General features: G+C 42.7%; 1 protein-coding gene across 1 annotated transcript in view; it reads left to right on the forward strand.

The window, feature by feature from the left end:
* LOC140998281 (dedicator of cytokinesis protein 3-like) overlaps positions 1-12,500 on the forward strand; it is a 192,382-nt gene that overhangs the window by 148,284 nt on the left and 31,598 nt on the right. The window contains exons 15-28 of the mRNA XM_073468510.1: positions 1,634-1,758; positions 2,914-3,076; positions 3,475-3,581; positions 4,307-4,478; positions 4,803-4,900; positions 5,084-5,167; positions 5,443-5,543; positions 6,246-6,327; positions 7,237-7,407; positions 7,879-8,064; positions 9,776-9,968; positions 10,202-10,329; positions 10,795-10,941; positions 12,296-12,394. Of these exons, the coding sequence (XP_073324611.1) occupies positions 1,634-1,758; positions 2,914-3,076; positions 3,475-3,581; positions 4,307-4,478; positions 4,803-4,900; positions 5,084-5,167; positions 5,443-5,543; positions 6,246-6,327; positions 7,237-7,407; positions 7,879-8,064; positions 9,776-9,968; positions 10,202-10,329; positions 10,795-10,941; positions 12,296-12,394 (1,856 nt within the window). The remainder of the gene's footprint in view (positions 1-1,633; positions 1,759-2,913; positions 3,077-3,474; positions 3,582-4,306; positions 4,479-4,802; positions 4,901-5,083; positions 5,168-5,442; positions 5,544-6,245; positions 6,328-7,236; positions 7,408-7,878; positions 8,065-9,775; positions 9,969-10,201; positions 10,330-10,794; positions 10,942-12,295; positions 12,395-12,500) is intronic.

Genomic DNA, 12,500 nt, shown 5'->3' on the forward strand with positions numbered 1-12,500 from the left:
ACCCGCTTCACACCCGCTTCACTGCTCGTTTCAGCTGCTCCCTTCAGGCGGCTGTTTCAGAGCACCTCTGGCCAAAAGGAGAACTTACAACAACTCTTTTATTCCCGCTGCGATGTGCATTTTAAACAAGGCAGAATAGACACTACTCTTTAAATGTAGCTTTGCACACGTGCTTTTATTGATCTGTGGAACAGTTGTGTGATTTAATGTGAGGCTCATGGGTGTGAATGTTTTCTCATGTTGGTTGAGTCCTAACTGAAGGTAATTATCTGTGACTATGTGATAGACAAGTTTCTTGGATCTTGAATCTTGAATCATGAGAACAAAACCATAAAGTACCAGCAACTATACAAACAAACAGCAATAATAAAGAAAAAACAGTTGGCAGGTGCCGTAGTTTCTACCAAGGAGACAGATATTTGAATAAAATCACCGACAGTCAAAAAGACAGACTAATTTTTGATTTCATTAACCAGAGCAGGAAAAAAATGTTTGTTGTTCGAGTATTTAATTGTTTTTGTTTACGTTTGATGGAAAATTCATTTTCCTGTTTATGATTGTTGTTTCAGTTTCCTGGTTAAATTAACGTCCATGTTTCCAATTAGCTGCAGCCTGATTAAGACACTGAAACAGTTCATCTACCATAGAGACAGGCTCCGTGTGTGTGTGTGTGTGTGTGTGTGTGTGTGTGTGTGTGTGTGTGTGTGTGTGTGTGTGTGTGTGTGTGTGTGTGTGTGTGTGGATGCTGCAGTGTCTGGGGAATGAGGACATATATATCAAACTGGCTGGATTTGTATGCAGAGCCTCCGTTCAGTGTCTCTGTGCACTGAACATGGTTGTTTTCAGTTTCTCAGTAAAAGTCGAGCTGTCGCAGAGAAACAGCTGTTTGTGTTTCTTATACAGATTTAGAAAAGGTCAGAGTGATGCAGTGAGGAGGTGTCGGCGTGCTTTAGACTGTCAGTTCTTTAAATACACGACTGCTGTTGGTAATTGCAATAATTAATCCTTACACAAACATACAGATACACATCAGCACAAAGTCACAGAGTAATTATACTTGTTAATTAAACACAATGCTGAGCAAAAGGATACAAACAGGACTCTCATTGGACAGTCACAGATAACAATTAAGATCACCAAAAAGGAAAATATATGTACTATATAAACCCCCCCCCCACACACACACACACACACACACACACACACCATATGTGTCTCACAGCTCCTCACACACATTAACCATGCAGGTCACACACACATAGCTTCCCCTCGGGCAGTGATGGAGTGAGTATTTAACTCCCATCTCGATACATTAAGGGTGACGTGTCGTCTATAAGGACACGCTGACATGATAAATGATCCTGCACACGTTAACACAGGTCGTTAGTCTTGTGTGTGTCAGAGGTTTTCAGCTTTAAATGCGTGTGAGACACTTTGTGTGTCTGTGTTTGTGCACGTTTGTGTCTTTACACAGAGAACAAACAGGTTTTATTTGACATAAGTGGCAAATTACTGGACTTTTGTTTCACCTTTCAGGCTTATGTTTAACTTTATAGCATCTTAATGTTTCTCAGGTGAGTCTTTGAACTACCTGTAAAGTTTGTGTGTGTTAACGTGCCCATCTGTGTCCCAGGTGACATCCGTAACGACCTGTACCTGACGCTGGAGCGAGGGGACTTTGAGAGAGGAGGGAAGAGCGTTCAGAAGAACATCGAAGTCACCGTCTACGTCCTCTACGCCGATGGAGAGATCCTCAAGGTATGGAAGCAGCGCTGCTGTGCACACCTCTCATTATAAACCTTCAGCACGCTTCAGTCTCCACTGTGTTGCTTTATGTTCCTTTCTCTGGACTTTCTCTGCACTTATCTTTTCCTGTGGTCACTTCTTAAAATAACTCAAAGTCACGAGAGGTGAAACACATGTAGCTTTGCTGTTGTTTCCCTTTCAGTTCCTATTTTATAACAGTTACCAGCTCAGGGAATGAAAAGTATCTCAGACTATATTCAGACTTATAATTTCAACAACTAATGAACCGTTTCCATACGTGCACAGTTCATCATGTTGCCTCCACACACACACACACACACACTGTTTAAATTCAGTGCAGAAACTCCATCTAATGTTTCTCCGTCCTTACTGTTGTTACAAGCAGCACACCAGCGCAGCCACATGGACGACAACTGCTGTTCACTTATTTATTCACAAATACCACTGACATGAAGTAACTGATTGACATGTCGTAGAGTAAATATTTGCATGTATTTAGTTTTTTAGCTGAAAAGTAACACAACCAACTCTTCCTGGGCATCTGTAGTTTGTAGGATTTAGTGGCATGACGTGGTGACGACCTCTCATCTCACCCTCGCCTACGGTGGCTGAATGTCCTTCTCCAGAACCAGTGTTCGGTTTGTCCCTTCTGGGCTTCTGTAGAAACATGACAGACTCCACTGAGGACCTGCTCCCTCTGTAGATATAACAGGCTCATTTTAAGGTGACAAAAACCAATGAAAACATAATTATTAATATTATGTTCTATATCTGCCCCTAAATCCTACAAACTTAAACTTTTCCAGCTGCCATCTATTTTAGAGAAAACTTCGTCCCACTAAACAAATGCAAAATGATTCATAGGTAAACATGTGTTCCTGTCAGAGCCGGTTCATCATCATCACCAGGGAAGGCCACGGAGAGACAGGCTGTCTTTTTCAGTGACACCCAGAAAACAAGAATTACAGAACATTTAAACCGTTATAAATAAATAAAGCAAAATATGTAACATCAGTTCAAATAAAACACAATTTACATTTGAAACACTCGTAAATTCCATCATGCAGTTTGATTTTCTGCCAGCTGCATGTTGATGTCCGTCTGTCTGTCCGTCCGTCTGTCTCGTCTGTCCGTCTCCCCCGGCAGGACTGCATCAGTCTGGGTTCAGGTGAGCCCAGCGTGCCGGAGCACCGCTCCTTCGTGCTCTACCACAACAACAGCCCTCGATGGAGCGAAGTGATTAAACTGCCGATTCCCATCGACCGATTCAGAGGCTCCCACCTACGCTTCGAGTTCAGACACTGCTCCAGTGAGTGACTCCCTGTTACTGGTCGTGGTGGACTATAATGATACTTTATTATACAGATTTTTAGAGGTTGAAATAAGTATGAAATAAATAAATATTGTACAGCTTCATATGTACAGTATTTATAAATATATGTATATATATGTAGTTAATAATGTACTTGCAATCTATTATTTAATATATCACATTATAATTTTCTCTATTTATTGTGAAAAATGCACCAACATTTGCTGTTTTTCAGCCAAAACAGCTGATATGAGAGTAAAAACAGTTCATTTCTTGTTGTTTGCAGACGTGTTCACCAAGTTAATGAATAAAAACAGAGAGTCAGGGTCACTTCCACTCTGAGCTTCATCACTGACTGTCTGTCTTTGTCTTCTTTCTCTTTTCTCGCTCCACAGCGAAGGACAAAGGCGAGAAGAAGCTGTTTGGTTTTGCCTTCACTCCTCTGATGAGGGAGGATGGAACCACGCTCTCAGACGAGAGCCATGAACTCTACGTTTACAAGGTCAGACATGATTTGGAGTCTCACTGCTGCTCTGTCGGCTGCTTCAGCTGAATCCAAATGTCAGGAATTCACCGGTTTTGCACATTCGTGGGAGGTCTGCGAGTGCTGAGAGCCGTCCAGACCCACAATTCATTCAGTCAATGTAGACTTTCTGCAAACTTCCAGAGAATCTGCTCATTGTGCAGAATTCACCAGATTTCACTGATCTAATTACCAAAATTTTAAGCAGAATGGACATGACATATTTTACTGCCATCCAGAAAAACAAAAAGGAATTATTATTATAATTCAGTAAAATAATGACTTAATCAAAAGGCAGAGATAACAATAAACCCCATCATGATACAGAAATATGCAGAAGAACAGCACATAGACATAATCAGCGACTTATATCACCTTGTAATCTCATGCTATCACAGACCCTCCTTGAGGACAGTGAACGCACCACAGTACGTCTGAAGTCCACAGTGGCTCAGTCTGGAAGTTCAGACGGTGGACATTTGGATTTAGCCTCTGTCTTCATGTTTGTTCACTCACAAGACCTTTAGGACAAAATGACACAGCAGCAAACCCGAACACCAGAATAAATGTTTGTTTCGTACGTTTCTGTAAAACCACAGACAAGTTAAAACTGAATTTGAAAACACTAAAACCACTGGAAATATATCAAGGACAGCTGACCACTCTCTGTCTGTCCCCTGTCTTCCTCCTCCTCTCCGCCTCAGTGTGACGAGAACACCACCTTCAGTAACCACGCCCTCTACCTGGGCCTCCCCTGCTGTAAAGAAGACTTCAACAGCTGTCCCAGCATCCCCTCCAGCCTCATCTTCCAGCGCAGCACCAAGGAGACGTTCTGGATCTCCACGCAGCTCTCCTCCACGAAGCTCACTCAGAACGGTACGCAGCCGATCCGACATCATTTCATCCATTTTTATATCAGTTTGTAAGATGCAGTGAAGCTGTTAATATTCATTCAATCTGTGTGTGTGGATTCTGAGCCCTGATGTTGTGAATGAACTATAGGAGGTCATGTCAGTGATGGTGTGTAACACATTAGCTGCGGTTATCAGGCCAGTCTCTTCTGATTGAGGTGGTTACATTAGACATTTTTGTTCTGGTTGGGCTATTGTTCTGATAATTAGTATAATATTAGGGTCCATGTAAACGCATCTTTTGTAGCTTGTGTCTCTTCTAGCAGTTGACTCTGCTGTTGTCTTCCAGTGGACCTCCTGGCCCTGCTCAAGTGGAAGGCTCATCCTGAACGGGTCATGGACATCCTCGGCCGGCTAAGACACGTCAGCGGAGAGGAGATAGTGAAGGTGAGGTGGAGTCGGACGCAAACCTGTAACAAAGTCTGTAACAAATAACTTCCACACATTAACAGAAGTGTAAACAGGACTGTTCGTCGCGCTTTTCTCAGTCGCCTGGTCTTTATCAGTCGCACCTGATAACGATAAAAGCACCTAATGTAATGTGTGTGTCTGTGTGTGTGTGTGTGACAGTTTCTCCAAGACATCCTCGACACGTTATTTTCCATTTTGGACGACAACACTGACAAGTATGGCCCACTGGTGTTCCAGTCTTTGGTAAGTGTGTGTGTGTGAAAAACAAAATAAACTTGAATATTTACAGACAGGTGACAAACTAAAGGACAAACCTGAATAAACGAGTGGAAAAACATAAAGAAGATGAGTTTATTTTGAAATGAAACGCAAAACAGTCTCAGAAATATCGGACACAGGATGGATTCTGCAAATCTAATCGATTTATTACCTGAAGCCAAATAAGTAAACACATACAATCTGATCCATATATACACACACTGTCTCATTGTTTTAACGTCTGTCTGTCTCTCTCTCAGGTGTTCATTATAAACCTGCTCAGGGACAGTAAATATTACCACTTCAGGCCGGTGATGGACACATACATCCAGAAGCACTTTGCTGGCGCGTTGGCTTACAAGTGAGTGTTTAACTTTAACTGACTGTTTCCTCTAATACACTCTGTTTACAAGATATGTGTGTGTACAGACTTTAGTTTACACACTGAAGGATACAATTCTTCTCCAAACGTCATCTGCTGTCCCTCAATTCAACAACAACCCTGAAGTTATTTATCTTGTAGTTGCCCTTCGTTCTCTCGGGTACATTCTTGTGCAAAGAAAAATACAGAAATTCACATCATGAGCCTCGATGCTCAAATAACGTGTCATAATTAGGGATGGGGAAAATAAAAGATTTTTCAGCAGATCGGGATAAAAACACTTGGGATAAGTTGATCATGGTGAATATTCATCATCAGGACAATCATGAATATCTTCACGAGTGAATTAAAAAGCTGTCCGGCTCACTGACGTACAGTCAGACAATTTCCTGATTTATTTTGAATTGCCACAAAGTGAAGCCGTCATCCTGAACATGTCATCACCGTGTACTGCTTTGTGACCATCATCCAGGTCTGTTTGTTTGTGTCCTAACTGAGATGCAAAAATCAATATTTATTTCTGAAAAAAATGTAAAATAACTCCATGTTTTAGTGCTACTTAAAGAGTTTTAAGCATGTTTTGATGGTTTTTCGAGATCACAATTATTTTGGTCTTTATAATCGCGACATGAAGTTTTCAGCTCATCTCATGCCTCGTCATAATGTCACTCTGTGTTTCAGAGAGCTGATCCGCTGTCTGAAGTGGTACATGGACCGCTCTGCAGAGGTGGTCAGGCAGGACCACATACAGGAAGCGATGAGGGTAAGAACCTCTGAAGATGTGTGTCCATCGCAAATGTCCTCTGTGCTGTTAAGTGAACGCTGCTGGTTAAAACAAACTGATTCCTGGTGTCTAGTTTTGTTTTTTTTATACTTGTGCCATCATTGCAATTTACATTAAACAACCTCTGGAAACTACATATGAGATCAGTAATTTAAGTTAAATGTATGCACATTATATTTAAGCCATTCTTAAATTTGTTTTATGCTTTTTATACAGTTCTGTTCACAAGTATGTTCACTTTTATAAATATAGAGCTTCCAGTTTGTCTTAGTTTTTATGGTTCCTTCAGTAAAGAAAACAGAGACATTTGTTGTGCAGCTGTAACTTTCAAACAGCATCGATCTGACCTTCAGTTGCTGAACAAAACTCTGGTTACCTCCACCCTACTCTGGTCTTTTATTTATCTGCACAATATTTTAATGTCCTGAATCAACCACAGGGCTTTATCGATATGTTTACACCAGGCAGAGCTGAGAGCAGATGCAGCGTCTCAGGCAGATCTACTGAATGTGCCACATTCAGCAGACAAATGCTGCTCAGCACATTGAAATATTCATCAAACTCAAGCAACCGTCTCAAATGGGTCACACTGTCGTGTAGAAGTGGACGGTGTGAATAATTGAGGACAGTTTTGACACGTGCAGCAGCTGCAGGTTTTTATTCACCTTTTACGTCTTCATCCACGTCCACAGAGTTTAAGTCTCCATTGAACCTGCAGCACAAAACATGAACTCATTCAACCTTTCAGGAAGTTAACGACCCTCGATGTTCTGCTCAGTTGTTATTTTTCCAAATGTATCTAAAGATTATTGAAATCTTCAGGTTGCTGTTTTCAGATAACATATCTACGTACATGTACTGTATGTGACACTGTGTCTCTCTCTGCAGGCTCTGGAGTATCTCTTTAAGTTCATCGTCCAGTCTCGCATCCTTTACTCTCGGGCCACCTGCGGGATGGAGGAGGAGCAGTTTCGCACCAGCATCCAGGAACTCTTCCAGTCGATCCGCTTCGTCCTCAGCCTGGACAGCCGCAACTCAGAGACCCTCATCTTCACACAGGTGAGGGAACACACACACGCACGCAAGCACGCACACACACACACACACACACACACACACTGATTCTTTAAATGTTTTGATTTAGTCTTTTATTTTTTTATAAGAAGCATCAAATGACAAAATGATGTTTGATGTTCTCTCCCTGTTGAGGTCATCTCCTCCTTTCACAGGTGAAATGTAACGTCAGCTTGTTGTGTTTCTGTAGTTTGAATGAGACTTTAATTGCAGCTAATCCCATAATTTCATTGCATTTGCTTGTAGTTTAGTTTCTTCGTTAGCTTGTTTCCCGTCTCCTTTTAGCTGCTTTAATCTGACTCTTATCTCCTTTATGTACCTCTGTCTACTTGTACCTGGGACCTTTCCTTGCTTCCTTCCCTTATCTTCTCTTTCAATCTCCCACAATCTTTGCTCCGTCCTTTGGCTCCTGATTATTCCTCCTGGGCCTCCTCCCTCCACACCCACACACCACAGGGCTCCCAGCCTTGTCCCGGCCCAAATCAAGCCCCAGGCCCCGGCGTCGGGCCTACAGCTACCTTAGCACTAGTCCCTGCCCCGGGCCAAGCCCAGCCCCCTGCCCCAGGACAGGCTCCTGGCAGCGGGCAAGCCAACTGCACTCAGGCCTGGAGCTCCAACGCTCTGCGGCCGTCTCCACTGTCAGTAAGTAGACGTCCAGGTGAACAGCACCACTCCTCGTCCCCTGTGTGAAGCCCAGAGTCCTAATCCACCTGTTTGTGAGCCTAACGTCACACACACACACACACACACACACTCCTGTGAACGTCCACGCCCTGACACAAGCACACAGTCCTCACATGAGCTGCACTGACTGCTTGATCACACCTCTACAAACACATTACACGTCATAGTCCTCTAACTGGAAACACACACATGATTCAGTCACTTCTTCACCCCCGAACACATCGACTGTGTTACAGCTCTCAATCAAACCCTGAAGCGCGGCTGCTCATTCACATGTGAACAATCAGTGACCTGGTTCTGTTCTCCAGGAATCCTTCTTCTGCAGAGTGTGCAGAAATACCGACAGGACAAAATCTGACAGGATCCTGTGCCATTTATCAGTCATGCACGACAAGAACGTATTAAATCTGGATTCGTTTAGAAATCACAGAGGTGGTAAAAGTAATAGAGTACAGGCTCTGAAATGTTACTCAGAGTATCAGAGTAAAAAGTCTCCCTCTGAAGGACATTTGTGGTCAAAGCTAACTGAAGCTCACGTCATATTAATATAATTCAAAGACTATTAAAGTTAAAGGTAGAATCAGTAGGATTTGTCCCAGCTGTTCCTGAATGCACCACAAAGATAGTTGATAGTTGAGTCTCATTCCCAGGACGTCAAACAGCCACATGTTGGGTTGGTAAAGCCTCCCGAGCAGCAACAAAGAGAGAAAATAAGAAAATCTCTGCAGATACGAGACAGAAATAAATACTCAAGTGAATAAAAAATCTACCTAAGAACAGTACAAAGTATTTGTACTTTACTTCCCACCTCTGCTGTTGATGTTAGAAAGAGCTTTCATTTCATATATTCAGCATATATATTGTTCATTTGAAACAAGACATTTGCTCCTGAACTGATGACAAAAAGAGGATATTTGTTCTTTTTATAGATGTGTTTGGGCTGAAACTTTAACTGTATCAGTTCAAGATAGAAACTGTGCTGTTAGCGTCAGCACGTCGGCCCTGACAGGCATCTGAAGTGAATGAGGAACTGAGTGTTCAGTCAGAACCATCATTCTGAGTCCAACAGAGTCCAACAGACAGACAACTGAAGCCATTCTGTCCAAACACTAAAATCTTCTCAGCTGCATCGTCATAATCGTCCTTAAACCAGCCAATCACAGCTGGAAGTCCTCACTTTCATCCGACACTGTTGCTGTGCAGTGAGTCTTCACTTGTGTCCGACCGGTTCTGTATTAATATCTCTCACGTTTCTCTCACGTAATGTTTCTTTCCCTTTTCCAAGACTCTGTTTCCCTCTTAATACTGCTGTGATTTTTATCAAATGTTTCAACGGGTGAACAGCTGTGTTGCCAAATTTCTCAATTTATCACTTCACTCGGAGTGTTTGGCTCAAAAGCCAGAAGACAAAACGTCGCTCCAACATCCTGGTACCTTGGTTTTGTTGCTCTGTGGTCGCAGCTTTTCACCATGTTCCCTCTGACTCCTCTCTGCTCTCCTCATTACAGAACGAAGTCACTTTCTCTCCCTACAAACACAGAAACTAACATTAATAACCTCGTAACTCCTCTTTCTCTTTCTCTCACTAACATTCTTCTTCCAAACTTCCCCTCCTGCCGTCCTCCTCCCACCTCGTCGCTCACCCTCTTCCCTCCCTCGTCTCCCTCAGGCCGCTCTGTTGAACTCGTTCCCGGCGATCTTCGACGAGCTGCTGCAGATGTTCACGGTGCAGGAGGTGGCAGAGTTTGTGCGTGGCACTCTGGGCAGCATGCCGTCCACGGTGCACATCGGACAGTCCATGGACGTGGTCAAACTGCAGTCCATCGCCCGGACGGTGGACAGCAGGCTCTTCTCCTTCCCAGGTGAAACACAAACACATCTTAGCCTAAGAACAAGTTTGAGGTACTTGTACTCGAGTATTTCCATTTTCTGCTACTTTAGACTTCCACTACTTTTTACTCACTAGGTTCATTTGATAACTTTAGTTACTAGTTACTTTTCTTTATTGACAATGTACTTGTGTGTGTGTGTGTGTGTGTGTGTGTGTGTGTGTGTGTGTGTGTGTGTGTGTGTGTGTGTGTGTGTGTGTGTCCAGAGTCTCGGAGGATCCTGCTTCCTGTGGTCCTGCATCACATCCATCTTCACCTGAGGCAGCAGAAGGAGCTGCTCATCTGCTCGGGAATACTCAGCTCCATATTCTCTATAATCAAGACCAGCTCACTGGTAACACACACACACACACACACACACACACAGAAAAGAGGACCCTAGTGCCCCCTAGAGGAAGCAGTGCTCATTACACCCCATAATGTGAAAGTGTCTCTGAAACAAATCGACTGAAAGAAAATTAATCACCACCTATATTTTTAATCAATTAATCATTTCAGGCATTTTTCAAGAAAATAGGCAAACATTGTCTGGTCCCAGCTTCTTCAATGTGAGGATCTAATGCTTTAATTAGTCATTTATCTTTGAATTAATTTTATATTCTGAGATTATTTGTGTCTTTTTGCCTGAATTTGTTAAGAATTCTGAAAACTGAGTAATTTATATTGTAAAATAAAAAACCATGACATTTTTATTTTATTTCTCCTCGTCTTTGCTCCCTCGTCCCATTTCTGCCCTCTGTCCCCGTCCTCCGTCTCATCACTCCTCCCCCCTGACGCCGTCTCTCCTCTCTCCCTCCAGGACACGTCGGTGCAGGAGGAGGTGGAGATGATGGTGGAGTCCCTGTTGGACGTCCTCCTGCAGACCCTGCTGTCAATCATGAGCAAGAGCCAATCGCAGGAGGCGGTAAGGGGTCAACGCTGTCCGCAGTGCACCGCGGAGATCACTGTTAGTAACTAACAATACGACTACTTCAACTTCACCCCCACCACCTTCATCCGTCCTGCATCCATCCACCTCTCCGTCCATCCGTCCCAGGGCTGGGCAGTATTTTAATATTCTGCTTTAATGTTACTTCATATGATCATGACACCGTGATTCATGTTCTCACACCGACAGACGTGTCAGAATTTAACTAAATCTGCAACGATGTGAGATTTGAACTAAGAAAAACATACAAACAGTAGAAAACATCTTGAGTCAGTGGGATCAACAGGGTGGGATTATAACTGCTTCAGTCAACATAATAAGCTCCTTAAAGTTAAAGGGACAGTTCACCCCAAAATCAAAAATACATGTTTTTCCTTTTACCTGTAGTTCTGTTTTTCTACTTCTCAGGTAAGAAGATATAAATGTATGTTTTGATATTTGGGGTGAACTGTCCCTTTAAAGGTGTGATAATAATAATTTGGTCCATATTGCCCTGCCCTCATCCATCCTGTCACTGACCCATCTCCTCTCATCTTATGTTTGCCCTCTAATAAAACACCTCAGTCTTCATCCTCCTCCTCCTCCTCTCCTTCTGCATGTTCGCACGCATCAATAAATCTTCTTCTCTTTAATGCATTCGATCTTTTTTATGTTGAATTATGGAGAATAACAGTTTGTATGTTAGTTAATTCACTATCCATTAATTATCAGTAAATGTGTATTACACCACTTGTGTGATATCTGAGTCAGCTGTCGTCCTGTCTCTCGGTATAGGCAGACGTCTCATATGCAAATTTCATATCTGTCGACCATTTTCATTTCATCTGTGGCTCGATCTCAGTCCAGCCCTGCTCGCTCTGAACGTCACAGCTCACTCAGAGGGTTCCACTTATTATTGGCTTTATTAAGAGCGTTTTATTGTTCAGGTCGTGTGGAGAGGAAGTGGAAAAGTCTTCACTGGTGTTGACTTCACTTCCTTCACTGCCACTTAGCAGAAGCTCGAGTGCCAGATATCGAAGCAAAGATCATGAATTTAAGCTCCATTTTACAACTTCATAAACATTATTTTAGTTACGCACGTCTAAATTTAAAGCTACATTTTCTTGCAGTAAAAACAGCTGAGTTTGAGGCTGTGAAGTAGACCGAGTCGTCTCTTGATGACAGTTCAACGGTACATAAAATAGAGCCGGCTGATGTAACAGCTGACCGAGCGAGCTGTCGGTGGATGATGGTTGATCTTACACTCTGCAGTGAAAGGCAGCTGGTCGGGTTTGAGAAAGAGCCTCCTGTCATCATCTCTGATTGTTCACTAACTGCTAACTGCTTCCATGTGATTGGCTCACATGCCCATCCCCTGCTTTCCTATTGGCAGGGAGAGTACGTGTCCTGCCTCCTGTCCCTCCTCCGCCAGATGACGGATATTCACTTCCAACACCTGATGGAGAACTTCCAGAGCAAAGAGGAGCTCAAGGTACAGCAGACTGATGTCGACACATCACTATATATATAAATATATATATAAATATAAATATATATGTGTATATATATATATATATATATATATATATATATGTATA

This window comes from Pagrus major, chromosome 6 (assembly GCF_040436345.1).
Source record: "Pagrus major chromosome 6, Pma_NU_1.0".
Taxonomy (NCBI): domain Eukaryota; kingdom Metazoa; phylum Chordata; class Actinopteri; order Spariformes; family Sparidae; genus Pagrus; species Pagrus major.